Raw genomic sequence first — 25,445 nt, forward strand, 5'->3', positions numbered from 1 at the left:
TTGAACCCATGACCTCCCAAATCTGAGGCAGATGTTCTAACCAACTAAAGTGAATTAATTAAAATCTTAGCATGCGTATGCTTCTATCATCATACTTCATGCAGAAAAGCTACTGGTTAAAAAATGGAGAAGATATTATTTTGCAATCCTAAAAACAAAAGAATTTTTTGTGAAAGGACAAGGGATGAAAGTTTCAGTAAAAATGCCATGCTTAAAAGTATGTGTATTGAGCTTGGTGAAATGATATTCATGGACATGGAGAAAAAAAAACTTTAAAAAAATTATAAGAAAAATTTAAAACAAAAAGAAGAAACATTTTTTTTTAAAACTTGAATAAAAGTAAAGAAAAGTGAGGTACAAGGCATAAAAAGTTGGCAAGTTCAAAATAGAGCCAAGAGGATGTTAAATGGGAAAAAACAAGGTCTACTCTAGCATTGTGTTCTTCATTGTTCTTATAAGCTTGCACTAACACTACTGTTTAGGAAACGGGAATAAAAGATTTGGAAATTCCAGGTAAGAATGAGACAAAATACAGATATATATGTATACAGAGAGAGATATAATTATATTCAGGCAGAATAACTTACCCCCATCCTCCACTACAAACCAAAACACTTTCTAATAAGTACTCAGATGCCAACACAAAAAAGAACAAAAATGAATCAAAGCAAAAAACCAAAACAAATGAATTCAAATAAACATTTGGTTAACAAATGTAACAAAAATGATAGAAAACTGGCACAATTCTTTCTGCATAAAAAAGCTGTTAAGTGCAATGTTCAGTTCAACAATAGCCACATTAATACTTGTTGGTGCTTGAACAATTCTGAAATTACGGGTATAAGCAATATTGATACAAAAAGAGAATTTGGTCATTATACTTTTTTATATCCAAGTGTATTTTTTTCATGCATATCCCAAAATAAAACCCTCTTTCAAATAACACTGCCAAATTTAATTTTTAAGAAGGGTAATCCCCAATCCCACAAAAACTATAGACAATCTAAAATCATAACCAAGACAATTAACAATGCCTGTGACAGTGTCAAAATTATAAATTTGAAAGCTGAGGTCAGTTTATAAAGGATCTAGCTACCATTTGTTCATGTGATAAACAGAACAAACAATGAACAAATCCCTTCTTAAACATGGCCTGCATACTGAGCCCATGATAAAAACATTGCTGAAAATCTTTAATTAAACCTTAACCTCAACACCAGAAAAAAGACTGCAATGTCTCATTTCCCATTAATGTGGGCTGAAAAAAGACTGCAATGTCTCATTTCCCATTAATGTGGGCTAAACAAAAACTGATACACTAGTTTTGTTTTTCCTTTACTTACAAAATATTACATCTTCCCAGTGATCTTTACTTAAAGACTTGGAACGTCGTGCTGATCTTCGTTTGAAAAGATTTCCACGACTTTTGCTCTGAGTATTTTCCTTCTCTTCGTCAGCATTGGATTGACTCGACAAGATCAGCTGTTCCGCTCTGAAATTGACAAATTCATAAACTTTATAAATACAAACATGAAAAGTCAAATAAATTTATAATTAGATGGACTGATTATGCATTATAAGAAACAAATTAACTTATAATCTGATGGACTAAATGTGTAATATAACAATCAGATAAACTTGTAATTAGATGGGTTCACTGTGTAAAGTAACAATTGAATAAAACTTGTAATTAGATGGACTAACTGTGTAATATAACAATTAGATAAACTTAGAATTAGATGGACAGTGGAACAAACAAGCACAATGCATAAAAGTACACATTCATAAAATACAACATACATAGACTCTATGAAATCCGCAAAGAAATACATTTTCATCAATATAAATTCTACAATACAGTCTAAAGAAAGTACCAAACAAGAAGCTGCTAGGTTCATTCTCAAAATTGACAATATAGATGTTCCAAGAATTATTCCCAAATTATGTCGATGATTCTCATGAATACACCTAATTGTTATGAATTTAAATTGAAGTATTTAAAATAAATACTCTTATCAAATTTCACGACTGCAAGTTGTTGTTGTTGTTGTTGCTGCTGTGGGTTTAACACCATTTTTCAGCAACTAATGGTAGCTAGTATAACTGGCAGAGGAAGAACCCAGGAAAACACTGGTAAGAACCACTGACCCATGGGAAGCTACTGGCAAGCATTTTCACATACCCACATTGGCTGAGCCCAAAACTAGCACCCAAGCGAATAGAAGTCAGATGCAGTGATTGGTAAAGGCAAGCACTTTAGACCACCTGGCCACCCAGACCCCAAAAGTACAAGTCATATTGTCAAAGGTAAGAACTTTAGACCACCAGGCCACCCAGGCCCTACCTGTACATTCATATTGTCAAAGGCAAGCACTTTAGACCACCAGGCCACCCAGGCCCTAACTGTACATTCATATTGTCAAAGGCAAGCACTTTAGACCACCAGGCCACAACTGTACAAGTCATATTGTCAAAGGCAAGCACTTTAGACCACCAGGCCCCATCTGTACAAGTCATATTGTCAAAGGCAAGCATTTTAGACCACCAGGCCACCCAGACCCCAAATGTACAAGTCATATTGTCAAAGGTAAGCATTTTAGACCACCAGGCCACCCAGGCCCTAACTGTATATTCATATTGTCAAAGGCAAGCACTTTAGACCACCAGATCACCCAGGCCCCATCTGTACAAGTCATATTGTCAATGAAAGAGAACCAAGTTCAAATCATTCATTTTATTACAAAAGCATAAAATATGCCTTTGTTGACTTTTGCTAACAATACTACCCCTCAAGATGAATGCACCCCTATCATGTCTGTCTTAGAAACAGAACTGAGTGCAAAACCAAATACTGAACCTTAGGACAACACATGGTAAATAAACAATCTCAATACACAATTCTAGTACTTTCATTGACAAACACATGGTTCATAATTGGCAAAAACATGGTTTATAAACAATCTCATTACACAATTCTAGTACTATGATTGGCAAACACATGGTTCATAATTGGCAAACACATGGTTTATAAACAATCTCATTACACAATTCTAGTACTGTTATTGGCAAAAACATGGTTCATAATTGGCAAACACATGGTTTATAAACAATCTCATTACACAATTCTAGTACTGTTATTGGCAAAAACATGGTTTATAAACACATCTTGTTATACAATTCAAGTACTTTCATTGGCAAACAAACGATTTATAAACACATCTTGCTCCACAATTCTAGTACTTTCATTGGCAAACACATGGTTTATAAACACATCTTGTTACACAATTCAAGTACTTTTATTGGCAAACACATGGTTTATAAACACATCTTGTTACACAATTCTAGTACTTTCATTGGCAAACACACGGTTTATAAACACATCTTGCTACACAATTCTAGTACTTTTAAAGATGACCATATATTTCATTAGACAATTCAAGTACTTTTCTAGGAAGAAGTTTTAGCTTTCAAATAATATTAATTAGATCTGAATTTACCCCCAGTGCAGCAATAAATTACTTGCTGTCTATCGCATATATCCTCTTTTAAGTTCGTTTTGCCAAATAGTAACATTTACAGTATAAAATATGTCAGTGCATAATGAATCAGTACATCAGGGTCTATGTTTTTTGATCTACTCCTAACAAACTGCATAGACCCTTATCTGTCAGTGCATACTGCATCAGTACATCAGGGTCTATGTTTTTGATCTACTCCTAACAAACTGCATAGACCCTTATCTGTCAGTGCATAATGCATCAGTACATCAGGGTCTGTTTTTATATCTACTTCTAACAAACTGCACAGCACATAAACAATTTCATTGGATTTATAGGAAGAATGTGTGAAAATGGTATAGAGTCCACAACATTTCATATTTAAAATCATTGTTCTAAGACAAAAATATTTTTATTAAACTAGGCCTTGGTGTAGACACTGTAGCTGAGGGGGCTTGGGAGGATGGCGGTGGTAGGGTGGCACTTCCCCATAGATATATACTTGACCAAATTTATTAGCCTTCACAGCATAGTTAATACAACATTCATTTATTATCACAAGGTATGAATCGAGTATGAGTCGAAAACCTAATAAAGTACAGTATAAGCAATGCTACCAGTTGTCTTATCAAGTATGCAAATGACTCACCATGAAAGTCAGTGAGATCAAGTTTCTTATATTCTTTTTAATATTTTTTTTACTATTTCATTATATTTTTTAAATAAAGTAAATTCAACCAATAAAAGCAGATTTCAACAAAGTGTGAACCTGTTAACACTGACAGCAAGAACAAAAATGCTGTCGGAAAAGTCAAACTATGTCTTTATCATTGATGCATTACGCCTACCTGTTTTTATTTGGAATTATTCCCTTCTGGGTTTCCTGGTTATTGCGTCCCACCCTAACTGCCAGCCAGGAGCCAACAACCCCACGAAACAAAGTGTCCTTTATGTGGAAAATATCACCTTTGACAAAAGACAGCTCTCCGGGTTCAGCCTGATCATAGTTGAAATGTGTCCTGAAAGAAATATTCTGATTGAAAAACTGAAAAAACTGATAAACCAATTGAATTTATCATTACAAGTTTACATTGAAACATGTAGTGGTACATGTGGCAAAATCATGTCCATTTTATTGTAACACATACAGTGAATGCCCATTTCCCTGAATTTTAATGCAGTACATACAGTGATGTCATGTCCATTTTACACTGAATTTTAATGTAGTACATACAGTGATGTCATGACCATTTTACACTGAATTTTACCGTACTACATACTGTGAAATCATGTCCATTTCACACAACTTTAATGCAGTACATACAGTGATGTCATGTCCATTTTACACTGAATTTTAATGCAGTACATACAGTGATATGTCCATTTTACACTTAATTTTAATGTAGTACATACAGTGATGTCATGACCATTTTACACTGAATTTTAATGCAGTACATACAGTGATGTTATGTCCATTTTACACTGAATTTTAATGCAGTACACACAGTGATATGTCCATTTTACACTGAATTTTAATGCAGTACATACAGTGATATGTCCATTTTACACTGAATTTAAATGAAGTACATACAGTGATGTTATGACATTTTACACTGAATTTTAATGTAGTACATACAGTGATGTCATGTCCATTTTACACTGAATTTTACCGTACTACATACTGTGAAATCATGTCCATTTCACACAACTTTAATGCAGTACATACAGTGATGTCATGTCCATTTTACACTGAATTTTAATGCAGTACATACAGTAATATGTCCATTTTACATTGAATTCTAATGCAGTACATACAGTGATATGTCCATTTTACACTGAATTTTAATGAAGTACATACAGTGATGTCATGTCCATTTTACACTGAATTTTAATGTAGTACATACAGTGATATGTCCATTTTACACTGAATTTTAATGTAGTACATACAGTGATATGTCCATTTTACACAGATTTTTAATGCAGTACATACAGTGATGTCATGTCCATTTTACACTGAATTTTAATCTGAATACAATTTCTGCATAATCCGATCAGTAAAAATAGGTTTTGTGGAAATTTACTTGCCAGATATAAAAATGACCTCAAATCAAAGACAACAACAAGGATCACAGTAACAAATTTGCTACCAGTTTTAGATAGCTGGTAAAAATATCTGAAATGAAACTTTTTAAATCAAAAATTGTTAAAGAAAAACTTTAGTGAACAAAACAAATGAAAGTCAATCCATCTTTCCAAGAATTTTCTAACAAGCATCTTCACAATGACAGAAGCATATTCCTAAGAAAACAATATTTTTTTATATAAGTGGAATGTGTGCACAGTTCAGTTTTTATTTCCAGTCGAAGATGATAGTAGATAACTTGTCCTACACAACTGAGTGACAACATTATAAAGAAAGTAACTTTTGTAAAGTAAAAACATTTGATATTTGATAAATCATTTTGCTTAGAATTAAAAAGGAGGCAACAAAAATCTACTTCACATTTAACTCTAACCTGAACAGTATTTTCTTTCCAAAAATAAGATTTATATAAAAGCAAATATAACATATCTAATATTCCATGGATGCTGATACAATGGTGTATCACTAACTGTTGAGATAGCTACTTTCCACAGACACTGATAACACTGGCACTGTTGTATCTCTAACTGTTGAGACAGTTACTTTCCATAGACACTGATAACACTGACACTGTTGTATCACTAACTGTTGAGATAGACTTTCCAGACACTGATAACACTGACACTGTTGTATCTCTAACTGCTGAGACAGACTTTCAATAGACACTGATAACACTGACACTGTTGTATCTTTAACTGTTGAGATAGCTACTTTCCATAGACACTGATAACACTGGCACTGTTGTATCTCTAACTGTTGAGACAGACTTTCAATAGACACTGATAACACTGACACTGTTGTATCTTTAACTGTTGAGATAGCTACTTTCCATAGACACTGATAACAATGACACTGTTGTATCTCTAACTGTTGAGATAGATTTTCCATAGGCACTGAACACATTGATACTGTTGTATCACTAACTGTTGAGATAGCTACTTTCCATAGACACTGATAACACTGACACTGTTGTATCTCTAACTGTTGAGACAGACTTTCCAGACACCGATAACACTGACACTGTTGTATCTCTAACTGTTGAGATAGACTTTCCATAGGCACTGATAACACTGATACTGTTGTATCGCTAACTGTTGAGATAGCTACTTTCCATAGACACTGATAACACTGACACTGTTGTATCTCAAGCTGTTGAGACAGACTTTCCATAGGCACTGATAACACTTATACTGTTGTATCACTAACTGTTGAGATAGACTTTGATACCATAGACACTATGCTGATTACCAACTGCTGAGATGTATCATTGACAAGTGACACTATGCAGTATCATCCATTGTGTGTGGAAAAACCTGGGAAAACCTTTGGAAGAACTACTGAACCACAGGAAGCAGATGCTTGTAAAGCCAAGCACTTTAGACCACTCTGCCCCCACCCCATCCCACTAACTGTTAAGATATATACTTTCAAAGTAAAAAATAATGTGTCTGTTTATGTTGCAGAATTTGGCATTTTATGTCTGCATGTATTATAAATTATAAGAGACAGTAAACAAGCAAAGCTATGATTTGATGAAAAGAAAACATTTTTCCAGATGTAAGAAAACTACTTTATGGTTAATAATGCCGTATATACTCACATACAAGTAAGTTCCAACTTCAAGCAACAAAGACCCTGTGCTGCCTTCACACAATGCATTGGCAAATCAGGATTAGTCCTAACAAACTCCACAAAGCTAGATTTATTGCCACATTATGCAACAGCATATTTGGGTCTATTAAGTTTGAAGTTGGGTTTGACTAATAAATGAGTATATATGCTAACTAGTAAGGAAGGAAAATATCAAGACTGGGACAAACACATTATCTTAATTAGAAGTAAATGTGATGTACCTGATAAAGAAGGAGTCCCCTGCTTCATGGCTGGTCATAATCCGGTCAAACTCTGTCAAAGAAACAAGATTTCATCACAACTACTTTATCCTGCAATCATTTCCAAAAAAATAAAACACCCATGTGCTTAAATTACAAGAAATTGCTTGATGTACACATGTGGTTAAATTACAAGTGATTGCTTGATGTGTCACATAAGGTTAAATTACAAGTGATTGCTTGATGTGCACATGTGGTTAAATTAACAAGTGATTGCTTGATGTGTCACATAAGGTTAAATTACGAGTGATTGCTTGATGTGTCACATAAGGTTAAATTACAAGTGATTGCTTGATGTGTCACGTAAGGTTAAATTACAAGTGATTGCTTGATGTGTCACATAAGGTTAAATTACAAGTGACTGCTTGATGTGCACATGTGGTTAAATTACAAGTGATTGCTTGATGTGTCACGTTTGGTTAAATTGCAAGTGATTGCTTGATGTACCCATAAGGTTAAAGTAAAAGAGATTGCTTCCTGTGAATGTCGCATATGATCACCTCACATGAATGTTTCTGTTAGATCATGAAAGTGTTAATATAATAACAAAGTGATGGACTTTGTAAGGGCCTAAAAATCATGTCTACACATTACAGATCACACATATTAACACATTACAGTTCATAGTTAACACATTAGAGCTTAACCACTCCAGTGCATTAAGTTGTTAGTGCATCTGCCTTGGATGTGGGAGGTCGCGGGTTCAAATCCCAACTGAGTCATACCAAAGACTTATAAAAATGGAACTAGCAGCTGCCTTGCTTTGCACTCAGCATTAAGAGGTTAGTGTTAGAACTGGTTGACCTGTTGTCAGGATAATGTGACTTGGTGGGACATGATGTTACATGTCTGTGGCATGATGCCCCAGTGCTAGACATCATTATAAACTCCTATACTGCAGACATTGTTGCAATATGACTGGGAAAATGTTAAAGCTATGTTAAAAAAAACACCCAAATCTCTTATGTTTCTCTCTCTTTCTCACACACACATCTTACAGCTCATGGTTAACATACTATAGCTCAAATGCTTAACACACTACATCTCATATGGTTAACATTACTTCTCATATGATAAACAAACTACATCTCATATGGTTAACATTACTTCTCATATGATAAACAAACTACATCTCATATGGTTAACATTACTTCTCATATGATAAACACATTACATCTCATATGGTTAACATTGCTTCTCATATGATAAACACACTACATCTCATGGTTAACATTACTTCTCATATGATAAACACATTAGAGCTCACATAATTAACCTATGAAGCTTGTTTCATTAATTTTCTCATACCTTCTTTTTTGTACTGCACAACGAGAGTTACCATTCCTGTAAGACTGGTGAGGTAGGTCACCGCCTCCTCTCGAGACTGCCCGACAATGTCACGCTCATTTGCCTGCAAAGTAATTTTTTAAAATATTCTACTATATGACAAATATCAAGGATTAGTTATTCTTTTTATATATTGTTTTTTGTAGTGAGCTGAATAAAAACATTAAAACTGTGTAACAAGTCTCATCATTTTCATATGATGACCACATGACTAAATATTACACCAATGTTGTGTTTAAACCATCAGCAGTCTGACATATGGTGACATGGTGTGTGATATTACAAGAAACCTCACAACACTGTTGTGTGACTCTACACTGTGACATGATTTGGCATATTAAAAGAAAAATCACATTAATGTGATGTGATGTAAATTGTGATATTATAAGCATCATCACATCAATATGTTATATCATAAATTAAAAACTTTCACACAATACTGTCTTGATAGAGAACTTTTCCGTTATTAATTTAATACATCTCTGTTAAACTTTACAGCAGATCAGTCACTAAATCAATCTGCTGATACAGCAGATCAGACACAATACTCAATCTAGTGATACACAAGATTGACAAAAACTCAATCTGCTGATACAGCAGATAAGGTACAAAACTCAATCTAGTGATACAAAAGATTGACAAAAACTCAATCTGCTGATACAGCAGATCAGACAAAAACTCAATCTGCTGATACAGCAGATCAGACACAAACTCAGTCTGCTGATACATCAGATCAGACACAAAACTCAATCTAGCAATACACAAGATAGACAAAAACTCAATCTGCTGATACAGCAGATCAGACAAAAACTCAATCTGCTGATACATCAGATCAGACACAAAACTCAATCTAGTGATACACAAGACTGACAAAAACTCATTCTGCTGATACAGCAGATAAGATACAAAACTCAATCTGCTGATACATCAGATCAGACACAAAACTCGATCTAGTGATACACAAGATAGACAAAAACTCAATCTGCTGATACAGCAGATCAGACAAAAACTCAATCTGCTGACACATCAGATCAGACACAAAACTCAATCTAGTGATACACAAGATTGACAAAAACTCAATCTGCTGATACAGCAGATCAGACAAAAACTCAATCTAGTGATACACAAGATAGACAAAAACTCAATCTGCTGATACAGCAGATCAGACAAAAACTCAATCTGCTGATACAGCAGATCAGACACAAAACTCAATCTAGGGATACACAAGATAGACAAAAACTCAATCTGCTGATACAGCAGATCAGACAAAAACTCAATCTGCTGATACATCAGATCAGACACAAAACTCAATCTGCTGATACATCAGATCAGACACAAAACTCAATCTAGTGATACACAAGATTGACAAAAACTCAATCTGCTGATACAGCAGATCAGATACAAAACTCAATCTGCTGATACACAAGATTGACACAAACTAATTCTGCTGATGCACAAAAGCTAAACCTTACTTACAATTGATACACACAATCTATAGCTGGGTTGATGTTGATATGTATGGTGATCAACTGACAAAGGATAGGTTTTATAAAATCCTTTAAAAGTTTTACCTTGAGAATCTGATCTCCCTCTGTAAGACCCTCAGCCTCAGCAGCACTTCCTGGTTGCACATTAGCAATAAATATTCCAGTGGCATTCCCACCTGCTAGTCGTAGTCCAAGTCCAACATCAGGTTCTTTCTTAAATGTGACAGATCTGGGATCAGGTCTGAAAGTTAATGGGATCAACCTAGTTATAGTCTTGAATAGTCCTCCATTTCTCAGTTTTCAGTTGGTCAAAGTATTGAGGACATTTCAATGTTGGTCAAAGTATTGAGGACATTTCAATAAATATTACATTTTATATGCAAATAAAATTAGGTAGGATACTGCCTAGAATAAAATGTAAAGTACTGGGAAAAAAAATGTCTCCATTGAATTGTTGTCAGTTTAAACAAACATGTATACACTAAACATACAATCATGTAACAAGGATCATTCCACCACTATGGTGCAAGTAAAGGGAAAAGTTCAAAGTCTTACTGGGGCCACAACTTTGTAATATTTTTGTGGTGGAAAATGAAACCAATCTTAAGACTTCTTACTGCACAGCCTCACACCAATTCTGGTTCAATCCATAAAGTCCCTCAAAAGTTGCCGAGTGAATATTATTATTTTTATTTATTTTACTAAAATTAATTTGGGACATACTGGATGGGACATATTTGGGTCATAAAAAATACAGCCAGTAAATTATTGTATGTAATAACATATATGATTAAAGGTCACAGATATCCCTTTCACCACACCTAAGATTACATTCCTTCCAAAACATGAATATACTGAAAAACAATTAGGCAACGCTTTCCATCCCACTGTTATATCTAAATAATCTACCATAACCAGACACTGTAACTTGATTGTATTTAATCACTTCTATGAAAAACAAATCCAAATGTCAGACAAGTGTGGACTGCTATTAATTTATGTTGTTTTGCAAATGTCCCTTTTGTTAGTACAAAAGTTTGTGTATATCCCTCTAATACAAGTGTGTGTATATCCCTCTAACACAAGTCTGTATGTATCCCTCTAACACAAGTTTCTGTATATCCCTTAATCACAAGTTTGTATATATCCCTCTAACACAAGTCTGTGTATATCCCTCTAACACAAGTTTGTGTATATCCCTCTAACACAAGTCTGTGTATATCCCTCTAACACAAGTCTGTGTATATCCCTCTAACACAAGTTTGTGTATATCCCTCTAACACAAGTTTGTGTATATCCCTCTAACACAAGTTAGTGTATATCCCTCTAATACAAGTTTGTGTATATCCCTCTAACACAAGTTAGTGTATATACCTCTAATACAAGTTTGTGTATATCCCTCTAACACAAGTTTCATTTCTTTTCGCTGGTGGATCATCTAATGTTGGGTCCACACAGTCATGGTTCGAGCAAAATTGGTAACCAGTAAATAAAAGTGAATCCAAAGAATATTTAGTAACCAGTAAAGTATATCTGCCAAATGAGGTTAGTTTAAGCTTAGGATTCTTAGGAACTATGGTACTTGCCGGATATCTTTTCTTTTTTCCACATATCTCCTGAAAATGAAAGGCATACACAATCACTAGGCTGGAAATTTGGACAATGCTAAAAAATACATAATGGATATTTGCTTGCATCAAGTGAATAACAGCTTAATTTAACTGAATGGGTGAAAATGCTAGTATCCATTATTCATTTACAACAAACAAATTTTCTTTTCTATTTTATGCCCAAAACATTTTGGGTAGCTGCAGTGTGTAACAAACTTTAGTAGCAGATTTCTTATGGTAATGTCAGCTGATTTCCGTGCCTATTCTACTGTGTGTTGTGTATATTCACACAGAAAACTTGGTAACAGTTCTTTTTTCCTAAATCAAGGTAATAAAGTACATACTTGTGGGATTCAAAAGTGACAGGCCAACCAGCTACCAATGCATAAAGAATGAACATGGTAATGAAATTCTTTAGTCATAACTTTATCAAAGTCCACTGAGAAAATAATCTGTTATGGTATGTTCAATTTAAACTAATACTGATGCTCTTTTTTTTCCCCTTTTTCATTAAAAACCACAATTTCAATTTGGAACGAATTGCACAGATCTTTAAATTTAGTATTTTCTAACATAGTGGTTGCTGTAAGAGATGTTACCCGCCAATACAACAATTCTGTTCAAAGTTGCGATGTACAGACTTTCCATGGATACTGACACAAAAATAGTGACTAACATATAATTGCAGGGGTTTGTAAGAACAGCTGGAGAGACAAATACAGCATTGCACATGCATTGCAACCAGAACACCCTCTCACTAATAAATTAATCCAACAAGGATGTGATCTGTCATAGTTTTTCATATGGATCAATAAAAAGTGGTGTAGTCCAAGAAAGCATCACTCTTCCAAGTTACTACTTAACAAATAAGCAAATAGACTGTACAGCTAATTTTACTTGGATACTTAACTACTTAACAAATAAGCAAATAGACTGTACAGCTAATTTTACTTGGATACTTAACAAATAAGCAAATCGACTGTACAGCTAATTTTACTTTGATACTTAACAAATAAGTAAATAGACTGTACAGCTAATTTTACTTGGATACTTAACAAATAATCAAAAAGACTATACAGCTAATTTTACTTGGATATTTTATACAACCATAATATTATCTGGGCAAAATGTACAGAATTATTTACCATCAATTAGTAAAGATTGCAATATTCATATTTGTGCATTGTTTTACAACAAATTTATCTGCAAGAAATGATACAATAAGCAGAACACCCAACCACACCATTACAATATTGTCAAAATACACCAAAAGGTTGTATTAAAAATACGTACAATATATACTCGAGTGATGGAGTAATAGTGAGAAGATTAAGATGCACACTATGTATGTACAGTACCTGTGACCAGAAGTACAAAACATTTTGCTTGTACAAATGTATATTGCAGTGGCCTAACTGTTTACATCTTGCTTGTACAATGTATACTGCAGTGGCCTATATCTGGCTTGTAAAATGTATACAACAGTGGCCTAGTGATCTGTATCTTGCTTGTACAATGTATACTGCAGTGGCCTAACTGTGTTTACATCTTGCTTGTACAATGTATACTGCAGTGGCCTAGTGGTTTATATCTTGCCTGTACAATGTATACTCCAGTGGCCTAGTGATTTACATCTTTCTTGTACAATGTATAATGCACTGGCCTGGTGGTTTACATATTGCTTGTACAATGTATACTACAGTGGCCTAGTAGTTTACATCTTGTTTGTACAATGTATGTAACAGTAGCCTAGTAGTTTACATCTTGCTTGTACAATGTATAATACACTGGCCTAGTGGTTTACATATTGCTTGTACAATTTATATAACAGTGGCCTGGTGGTTTACATCTTGCTTGTACAATGCAGACCTGCCAACTCTAATGAGTCCGTCTCAGTAAGGCAGTTGATTTTTTTCCATAAGACTGACCAGTTTTCAGTATAGTGTAACAAAATATCATAAACTGTTATTGTAAAGCCAGAAAACATATTTAAAGAGTTCAGTATTCGAAACATGCAGCGATGATAAATATTATGTTCAACTGAAAAGTATGTAAAGTACGTGTAGACTTTATTTACCACTAGTACAGTTGCACATACTTTAGTTCCATACCCTATGTAGCTCAATGACTTGTTGCTATCTCTCAACTTGACATAATTATTGGAAATTATTTTCCATTCATGTGATGATGGCAATCATATCTCCCACCATGAGACATACTCAAATTGGCATGTCATGTCCGATAAATATATTTGTGTCCCTTTCAGTTTTTATTTACAAGAATCTAAATATTCCTTTTTATTCTTCTGTGTTGATTATTAACACTTTCCAATAGGCTTATTTTCCTTTTTGTCTTAAACATGCATCACTTGTTGGACGCCATTTAAAAAAAATTCTAAAATCAACAGTTTGATAATGCAGACACTTCACATGAACAAATAGGTGCAGTTTAAAGCATTTGAGGTGCTGCTGTAAAGTTAGTCTGGTTCCCTAATTTCACTAATTCTACTATGCGACCCATCCAAATAATACATGGATGAACCTGGATTTGTTGGCAACAATCATTTTTCGTAGCTTTTGCTTTTATGCCATTAAGTCCGTATTTTAAGTTTTGCAAGACTTGTGGCAAAATCGTAAGGGTTGGCAGGTCTGACAATGTATACTGCAGTGGCCTAGTGGTTTACATCTTGCATGTACAATGTATATAACAGTGGCCTAGTGGTTTAGATCTTGCTTGTACAATGAATATAACAGTGGCCTAGTGGTTTATATCTTGCTTGTACAATGAATATAAGTGACCTAGTGGTTTACAGCTTGCTTGTACAATGTATATAACAGTGGCCTAGTGGTTTACATCTTGCTTGTACAATGAATATAACAGTGGCCTAGTGGTTTACAGCTTGCTTGTACAACATATATAACAGTGGCCTAGTGGTTTACATCTTGCTTGTTCAAAGTACACAACAGTGGCCTAGTGGTTTATATTTTGCTTTTACAATATAATGCTCAGTGGCGTAGTGGTTTACAACCTCAGTAAATTACAGCATCAGTCAAAAAACTAGTAGAGTCTAGGTTCTAGTGACCTAGTGGTTTACAATATCATTCAATTACAGGTAGACTGGGTTCAAGTGCCCTAGTGATTTACAATACCATTCAATTACAGATAGACTGGGTTCAAGTGATCTAGTGGTTTTCAATAACATTCAATTACAGGTAGACTGGTTTAAAGTGACCTAGTGGTTTACAGTATCATTCAATTACAGGTAGACTGGGTTCAAGTGACCTAGTGGTTTTCAATATCAAACACTGGAGAGTATATGTTCAAGTCTGCAAAGAGGTGTGGTTTTTATCAAGGCCTTATTGACAAACAGAGTTTCAATATTTACAAAAACTACAGATGAACCGGGATGACCATATGTAAAGATGAAATGGAGAAAGTAAATAAAGAAAGGAAAGGTTAGTTTTAAATAAAATCAAGCCAATTCTTGGATACATACTCTTCATGGTGCCGTCTAATAATTCCAATATCTGTTTTGTCTCCAGTAGGGCTGTATTGGTCCTCCACACGTCTCTGTTCTTGCCTCCATAAATCTTCTCTATCGCTGTAATAGCCATCTTTTTCTCGTGAAGACATGTAGAAGTCATCAGGACGTAGAAATTCTTTCCCTGGGCTAGGAGGTCTTGGTGGAATGTCTTTAAGTAAAAATATTCAAATAATTCACAAGATAGGAAAAATAAAAGTTAACCCAAGTTACTTGTTTTGAATTTAATTCCTACTGCCACCCTTTTTGCCCGCTTTATTTTAACATGGTATTTTAAAATTACAGCTTGGCAGTGGTTCATAATTTTTACAACAGGGTCAGTCACATGAATGTACGAGATACTTGTGCTTGCTCCTTACTTGTAGCTAGACTGGCTCTCACACATTTGATGTTATATCATCAACATTTTCATCTGGGATTAATTAGACATCATAAAAGGTCTTTCATTGAAAACCACACACTGATATAACTATTCATTCATGTGGAACAATGATAACTAGATTTTCAAGATTGCTGCCTCGATGCCCATACTCGATGTCAGACTAGCACCATTTCCATTTAGGACAAACTAGATGTTATAAGAAGTCTTTTAGTGAAAACCCCATGTTGTTATGACTACTGTGATGGCCATGTCTGGACTTCAGATCAGCACCATTTTCATTTAGGACCAACTAAACATCATAAGAAGTCTTTTACTGGCAACCAATTTTGAAATGACCATCCACGTGGGATGAGTTGTAAAAACAAACTTTTCAAGATAACCACTGTAGTAACCGTAAGGGATGTCAGATCAGTGCAATTTTCAATTAGGACTAAATACACATAATAAAAAGTCTTTTAGTGAAAACCTCATGTTGATTTACCCATCCATTTTTTAGGAGCTATGATAAAAAGATTTTCAAGATGGCTACAGTGGCAGTCATACTGGATGTCTAAGCAGCACCATTTTCATCTAGGACCAACTAGACCATAGAATTAAATGTGTGTGCAAAGTTTCATGGCAATCCTCCAAGTAGTTTAGAAGGATTAGTGATAACCAACTTGTGCTAAAGGACACTGGATGACAAACAACAAACCATCACAAAAGGTCTTCAACCAGTATAGCTAAAACAAAGGCAGGTCATTAGAGTTCTACTGCATTCTTAAATAAGCAAGACAAAATGGGACCATACAGTACCAGAAAGTTCATATTCCTTTTTGGATGAATGTAATATTTATTATTATCATTATCATCATTATTATTGCACAAAATATAATCCATTCTAAATGGGGACAAGAAGTTGGACTGAGGTACTGAGAATTAAGCATCAGATCTTTAGCAAGGAAGACAGAAGCTATTTTGTGGCTTCATATGGCAATGATCCAGAATAATAGGTGACTGACTAACCGATTAGTGGTTGGCAAAGATCCAGCATAGTAAATGACTACTGATTGATTAATTATTGGCAATGACCCATAATACCAAGTGACTGATTGATTAGCGATGGGAAATTATCCATAATACTAAGTGACTGATTAATTGATTAGTGACTGGCTGAAAATCAACACATGAAAGGTTATACTGTGCCACAGCTACATAAGTCAAGTGTCTTGCCCTGAGATAAACAATGGCATCTGAATTTGTCTGGGCAGGATTGGCCCCTTCTGCTTGTGAGCTGAAATTGCTAACCACTAAGTGACTAGATCAAGTAAATTTACCTGATTCCATGCTGGTTGGCAGGGGTGGCCTAGGGGGTGCTTCATGATCATAGATGTATCTTCCATCATACTGGGCATGGGGACTGTTAGGATATGCCCCTGGTGGATGTTCAGCAGGTGACCTATGACCTTTGTAAAGGTCATCATCTATTGGCCCCATTGGTCGGTACAGGTTGATGTTTTCATCTGTTCGTTTGGGAAGAGTGCTTTGTAGTGTACCATAACCTAAAGAGTATTCTGTTAAATAAAATATCCCTTAAGATTCCTAATTAAAAAGAAGATTACTTTTTTATTGCAATAAATATCAACAAGTCTTTTTTAAGGAATTCATGCTGGCCCCTACAAGAGTTCTTAAGAAGAGTCCCTGGAGGAGAAGAGGGTTCTACAAGCTGAAAAGAATTTGTGAGAATTCACAAGTCCATTTCTTCACTCCATTTATCTTGTTTTGTTGTCAAGTACTGAAATCATATCAGATATTCTTGAAAAACTCTATACTAAACTGAGTAACAAAAATAGTTTCAAATATGTCTAAATATATATGTTCACAAATGTAATATACACATTGTTGAAATGGCCTCTGATTCTGAACCTGATAATGGATACAAAATAAGATCAATTTATTGAAATTAATTCAGTTTTAAAATCATGTCTGTCCATTTCTGATATATTTTACAGCAAGTCTCTGGTAAGAGGATCTTAAGCAGACCTTGACTTACCATCATCCTTGGGAAGACTGTTTTGTTGTTTATGTCGGTCCTCTGGTTTCTTCCTCTTGGTGATTACCAGTTGCAATTTGTCTTTCGACTTCTCCACCAATTTCCTGGCTTCCGAAAGTGACAAGGACTCGATGGGAGTATTGTTAATCTGTACAGTAAAAGCATTTAGTTTGGGGTATAACAAAAAATATCAAGCAACTTTTGTTTAACCTATTTCTTGTAACCTATGTGACCTATCTTGAACTTTCAATATGTGATGTTGCTATTGGTTTGAATAAACAAGAGTAATGTGAACAGTACTTTATTCACCTGCCCTTTCTTTATTAGTCCTCTCTGTAAGTACTAGTTGGGCATTGTTATAATTGACCATCAGGTGCCAGTGACCCTGACCTGTTGGTAAAGGTATGTAGTGTATAACCAAAGTTATTAAAGAGAACCAATATTAGATTTACCATGACCTTAACATTTCACATGCAAATCAATAGGTTTCTTTCACATCCTAAGTGCAAGCCATTCAGAGTTAAAGAACTTACTAAAGAAAAAGTTATTGTACAAAGGCCATTTCTCTTTGAATTACAATGATTGTTGACTTTTGACCCCATCACATTGCAAGTCATCCACAAAGTTTAGTCACACTTACGTGGTATAGAAATAATATTATTATGCAAAAAAAACCAAAAATTTCTTCCTTTGGTTACAATGGCCTTGATCTTTTTGACCTCTAAATTAATAGGCTTTTTTTTTCTTACCCAAAGTGTAAGCCATCAGCAAACTTTGGTGAAGATGCATGGGTGAGAATGATTTCAATGATTTCCTGAGATCCTTATATTCAATGATATTTTGCAATCTATGTTTTGTGTCCAAATATGTGAAAGGACTGGTTTAAAATTTCTCTTCACTTGCTGTCAATGTAGTAAACAGCAATTTAGCAGCATACCTGTTACCTGCTGGCCAGTTCTGTAATACCTTTCCATGTCATAAATGTCTAACATCTAATGTAATAGATGTTTTGTCAAATCATTTACTTCAGCTTGTGTTGCTCTGCCATAAAGTACCAAACCAAACCAAATATATGAGTATCAATTCCTGTGGCATTACGAAAATGGACATTTTTTAAAAAATACTTAAATTCATGGAATGGGAAAGTGATCCCCAATGGTTTAAATAGTAACTCATTGTTTGTTAGTCTTTAAATTCATGAATTGGGAATGGGGTCCCCATTATTTCAACAGATAATTCACTGTTTGTTGTGTCCCTAAACTCGTGCATTGGGAAAGGGTCTCAAATGATTCAACAGGAAACTCACTGTTGGGTCGCTAAATTCACGGATTAGGAAAAGGGGGGGGGGGTTCCATTAATTCGAAAAGTAACTCATTGTTGTGTCCCTAAATTCTTGAATTGGAAATAGATCCCATTTGATTCATAAGGCAACTCACTGTATGTTGTGTCCCTCAATTCATGAATTGGAAATAGATCCCATTTGATTCATAAGGCAACTCATTGTTTGTTGTCTCTCTAAATTTATAGACTGGGAAGGGAGACCCATTATTTCAAAAAGTAACTCATTGTTGGTATTTAACTTCTTAGTTTGCAGCAATCATGAAATCCATTAAAACTGGTAATTTACATAAATTAGAACGCAACAACTAACAGTAAATTAAAAGTCATTAAAGCATTTGACATCTCACCTTAAGAACAGCATCTCCCTCTTTTAGACCTCCATCCTGAGCACCTAGGCTGTTCGCTATTATCTCTTTGATAAAAAAACGGCATCCTAGAACTATGCCATAATCTAAGGAAAAGAAATAAAACTATGATGAATCCAGAGATGATAGGTCAGCATCTGTAACACTAGCTAACAGTATTAGACAAGTTGCCAATCAAACACTAAAAGCATGAACAGTTAACATTAATGTGTATTCATCACGTAGTGAAGAGCATGAATTTGTGCCATGTTTTGCCATGTTCTTGGTATTTTATCAGCAACAAGCATGAAACTGGTGCTGTACCAGTCAATTAAGGGTTCTAAGAATCACAGCCTCTTAAACCTTAGCAATTATCTTGTTGAAAAAGTTAATAAGTGCAAAAGTATGGCTGCCCACACACTTGTAAGCAGCAAATTGAGCTTGTCACGCATTACTGTTTCAGGTTGGTTCGATATAAAATCTAACATTAGCTAACTGACTTGTATATTGCTCATTAATTTCTACACTCCACTTATTTGCCATGAGTTACATCAGTCAAAATCCCAATGGACCACTAAATACTCGCATTACAGGTTGTATCCCAATGGACCACTAAATACTTGCATTACAGGTTGTATCCCAAAGGATCACTAAATACTCATGCTACAAGTTGTATCCCAATGGATCACTAAATACTCGTATTACAAGTTGTATCCCAATGGACCACTAAATACTCATGTTACACGTTGTATCCCAATGGACCACTAAATACTCATGTTACATGTTGTATCCCAATGGACCACTAAATATGCATGTTACATGTTGTATCCCAATGGATCACTAAATACTCGTATTACAAGTTGTATCCCAATGGACCACTAAATAGTCATGTTATATGCTGTATCCCAATGGACCACTAAATACTCATATTACAAGTTGTATCCCAATGGATCACTAAATACCCTTAAAAGCTGTATGTAAATCATTACCTAATAACATCAGGAATGTACAATATGTCTGACCCTTGTTTCCCTTTATAATTGTGGCAATTAATTTGACTAATAAGGCTGTTTTCACATGTGATCATCTGGAAAATCAGGGCTTTTTCATTTACTTTTTGTTATACTTTTATGGTGAATGCAAAATCCATAATAATACAGTATTTTTTTTTAACAATAAATGCTTTAAATTTATAGAAAATTCGATGCTTTTATATAATAATGATTATCTCAGCAATCTCAATTGTTCATTCCAGTTTCTTACCATCTTTTCTGCTACGCTTGGTCAGTGTTATTTTAAGAGGTGGAGTTTCATTCTCAAGGGAAGGAGGCAGAACCACTCTACGCCGAATCACCTGTAAAGAAATTTGCAACTGATGAAAATATGCTCATCTCTAACAAAATCTTGACTTTCATGACATCACTATGAATGCATGAGTAAGAAAAATACAGGAAACTTAAGTAACAGTTTTTTTATGACTTCACCAGGGCAGGTCGTAAAGTCAGCATTGAATAGTAACTTGCTGATGGTCATATTATGACATGATTAATATAAAATGAACTCACCTATCCAGGCAATGACCTTAAAAAAACCCTTAAATGATGGTCAGTTTGACTATTATGAATGGCATGAAAAAAGCTGATACTTTCTTCAGGATTAATTTATAACAACTTTCTTTAGGATTTAATGTACAGTGACTGTAGAACAGCTTTCTTTAGGATTTAATGTACAACAGCTTTCTTTAGAATTCAATGTACAATGACTTTACAACAGCTTTCTTTATGATTTAATTAACAACAGCTTTCTTTATGATTCAATGTACAGTGACTGTACAACAGCTTTCTTTAGGATTCAATGTACAATGATTGTACAACAGCTTTCTTTAGAATTTAATGTACAATGATTGTACAACAGCTTTCTTTATCATTTAATTTACAACAGCTTTCTTTATGATTCAATGTACAGTGACTGTACAACAGCTTTCTTTAGGATTCAATGTACAATGATTGTACAACAGCTTTCTTTAGGATTCTATGTACAGTGACTGTACAACAGCTTTCTTTTGGATTCAATGTACAGTGACTGTACAACAGCTTTCTTTAGGATTCAATGTACAATGATTGTACAACAGCTTTCTTTAGGATTCAATGTACAGTGACTGTACAACAGCTTTATTTAGGATTCAATGTACAACAGCTTTCTTTAGCATTTAATTTAGAACAGCTTTCTTTAGGATTCAATGTACAGTGACTGTACAACAGCTTTCTTTAGGATTCAATGTACAGTGACTGTACAACAGCTTTCTTTAGGATTTAATTTACAACATCTTTCTTTAGAATTTTAATGTACAATGACTATACAACAGCTTTTTTTAACCATTTAATTAACTATGTACAACTTTGATAAAGTTCTCTAACAGCCCTGAAGTTGGTGTTATGTAGTTGGGGTGGGGTACAAGGGAAAATTTAGCGAAAATACTGAAGACTGAACCAAGGACTGCTGTGAGAGAATGCAAATGTATCACCATTGCACTATCTAGGCCCTGTTAATGTAGACTATAAATAGCTATCACCTGAATATGCTAGAGAAGAATACACACCATACTGACAGTATTGCCACTTTCTTTGAGAACCTGGATTGCAGTTACATGGTCCACATTGTCCAGAGGGTAGCCATTAACACTCAAAACTCTGTCATTAATCCTGGAATAAAATTGTACATTATATATCAAACAATAATATTTGTATATCCAGTGACAAATTTAATCACCAATATTAAATACTATACTTTGGAAGCTAATAAGAATAAAATCAAGAAATCAGTAACACTTTTCTGCATATTATATTGGTATTGCAGGCTCCTTTACACTGAATTTTAGCTAATTACACCACAAAATACTTTGATGCATTTGCAAACTATCAATGTAAGTTCCATAACAGATCTAACAAGCCAGAAAAATATTTCACTGATTTCCATTTAATTGATAGAAACTCCAATAACATTCCAATTCCACCATTACTTCCCAAAACAAACAAGAAACACTGCTTTCCAGGAAAATCAAATGATCACATCACACATAATATAAATTCCTCTGTGCAGTCAGCTTAATGAATTGCTGATGAGCACATTTATGAAATAACTCATATTTGTAAATATCCTTACATGTTGTAACCTAATTTCATTTAGGTACAGTATATTTTAGCCAAAAATGTGAGCCACTTTTGCACAGAATTCCATGATGAATTAACTTCAAATTTATAAGCTTTTTCCAAAATGAAGTTAGATTGGGGTCAACAGCACTTAATATCGCTGGTCTGATCCAAGTGATCATATCTGAAATGCCATTGGTATGAATCTACACCTGATCAATGGAGTGAAAATCAGCCAATCAATGGCAATTCATCTTGCTTAGTTATTCTGACAACTTGAATACTCAAGCTTGGATTGGGAAATGTGTCAAATGCTGTTTGATCCTCACTGATTCCAATCATAACAAGTGTTTGTCATAAAAGTAAGGTCTAGTCACATTAATCCCCTTTCCATTTATCTTTGAATATTGCTTTTATATGATGGCATGAAAATGTGTCAATGAAAATTACATGCCCACCTAGCAATAAGCATCATCTAACTTGGCATAAAATAAGCACTGTTTGAACTGAATACACACAAATAAAGCTTATATATTTAATATGTCAAACTGGACTATTCTGGGTATATAGATCATGTACATAAGATCCCATGACTACTCTGGGTATACAGACTATGTTCATGGCGAGATTCCTTAGCTTGAAAATAAATACCATTAGTGTCACCATGCTAGCTTGAAAAACCACTAGATTATTAATGCATACATTATGCTTTGAACGTTTACAGCTGACTTCGCCAACACTTCACCTACATGTCCACCAGAGTGAATAAATGACCAATCAAATGTCAGCAATTAAATCTGATAAGATCTAGTTAATTACAACTGACCAATCAAATGTCAGCAATTAATGCTGATAAGACCTAGTTAACTATAACTGACCAATCAAATGTCAGCAATTAATGCTGATAAGACCTAGTTAACTACAACTGACAAATCAAATGTTAAATACACATGCCTTGACACTTAATTGATAGGTTTAACTGAATTATAAATTAATGGCAATAAATAAAATTATTAATTGAATTATATAATAATGGCAATACAAAAAATGGAAGTACAAAAAATTATTAACTAAATTATATATTAATGGCAATACAACAAATTTATTCAATAATATATAAACTGCAGTATTACACATATGATATTTTAATGGCAATATGGAAAATTAAGGGCAGAATTTTATGTCAACTTTTAACAATACAGTAAATACTTGCTTTAAGTTGGTCTGGAAACAACATAGACCCAGATCTGACTGCCCATAATGTACTGACAATTTAGGGTCTATGCTGTTTGTTCTACTGATTAGTCCCAACAAATGACATAAACTCAGATCTGCTGATGCATTATATAAAGGCAGATCTGGGTATATACAGTTAAGTTAGATCCAACTTAAAATCAAGTACATGTGGTACAAAACTGAACATACTAATGATGCATGTCCTAATATCTAAAGGAGATTGTTTGTTTGTTTGTTTGTTGTAGGGTTTAACGCCATTTCTCAGCACAAGATAGGCTATACATGGTGGCCAGTATAACTGGTGGAGGAAGAGCCCTGGAAAACCCTGGGAAGAACCACCGACCCACGAGAAGCTACTGGCAGGCTTTCCCACGTACCCAAGCTAGCCGAGCCTTGGACTCGAACCCACGCAGAGGTGAGATGGCAGTGATCCGGAACGGTGAGCGCTTTAGACCAATCGGCCACTTGGGGCCCCTCTAAAGGAGATAAAGTCAACTAATGAATTATTTCAATCTATATCCCTATCAACAACCAAGCTGTACATAATATTTCTATCAGTGTTGATTTGAACTATTCCTGACCGAGTAATTACTTTTAAATATAATAATGTTGCCTTATTTATCTGCCACCCAGTTAAACATCAAATAACCAGTCATGTGAACACAATAAATCATACTGGAAGAATCCTCCACCCCTGCTGATTGTCTGTGAATATTGATAAGTTAAATTTTTATATGAAAAAAGGCTTTAGCAAAATCAATAAAAGAAGGACAACACCCATCCAATAATAGACACATTTATTTGCATCATAAAATATACAACATTACAGAACAAACAAAAATAGTCTGAAGTTAAATACAGATTACACACTGAAAATAATTTAAATCTTAGGAGCAAACTGAGGGGCTCCAAGTGGCTGAATGGTCTAAAGCACTCTCTGTTACAGATCACTGCCATCTCACCTCTGTCTAGGTGGGTTCGAGTCTTGTGCTCGGCCAATGTAGGTATGTGAGAAAACTTGCCAGTAGCTTCTCATGGGTTGGTGGTTCTTTTTTGGGTTTTCCCGGGATCTTCCTCCACCATTAATACTGGCCACCATGCATAGCCTATCGTGTGCTGAAAAATGGCGTTAAACCCCAAAACAACAACTGTACTTCCAAACTAAGTTCAGGAATGCTTTTCTTTTCATGTAAATAATAAATATGTCAGTGAAAACAATAAACTGGAGTTGCAGTACATCATAATTAAACTCTAAACAAACTGTTCAAATTTAGAATTGATATATCAACATAAGATAAAGTTTTAAAACATGCCCAATAACAAAATATTGATTCCCACCCAATACAAAAATTATTCATGTATGTAAAAGAAATCCAAGTAATGTGCATGGCACATTATATGAAGTCCTATTTTACAGTATAGCTCTATGTAAATAATGGAATTT

At 34.5% G+C, this 25,445-nt stretch overlaps 1 protein-coding gene across 1 annotated transcript in view; it reads right to left on the minus strand.

The window, feature by feature from the left end:
• LOC149794117 (tight junction protein 1-like) overlaps positions 1-25,445 on the minus strand; it is a 202,222-nt gene that overhangs the window by 75,319 nt on the left and 101,458 nt on the right. The window contains exons 7-18 of the mRNA XM_089968094.1: positions 22,216-22,318; positions 20,880-20,970; positions 19,620-19,723; positions 17,932-18,079; positions 17,216-17,452; positions 15,473-15,668; positions 11,953-11,982; positions 10,451-10,607; positions 8,841-8,943; positions 7,494-7,545; positions 4,346-4,516; positions 1,344-1,492 (exon numbers count right to left, since the gene is read on the minus strand). Of these exons, the coding sequence (XP_089824220.1) occupies positions 1,344-1,492; positions 4,346-4,516; positions 7,494-7,545; positions 8,841-8,943; positions 10,451-10,607; positions 11,953-11,982; positions 15,473-15,668; positions 17,216-17,452; positions 17,932-18,079; positions 19,620-19,723; positions 20,880-20,970; positions 22,216-22,318 (1,541 nt within the window). The remainder of the gene's footprint in view (positions 1-1,343; positions 1,493-4,345; positions 4,517-7,493; positions 7,546-8,840; positions 8,944-10,450; positions 10,608-11,952; positions 11,983-15,472; positions 15,669-17,215; positions 17,453-17,931; positions 18,080-19,619; positions 19,724-20,879; positions 20,971-22,215; positions 22,319-25,445) is intronic.

This window comes from Sinohyriopsis cumingii, chromosome 8, assembly GCF_028554795.1.
Source record: "Sinohyriopsis cumingii isolate HCF-2022 chromosome 8, ASM2855479v2, whole genome shotgun sequence".
Lineage (NCBI taxonomy): Eukaryota > Metazoa > Mollusca > Bivalvia > Unionida > Unionidae > Sinohyriopsis > Sinohyriopsis cumingii.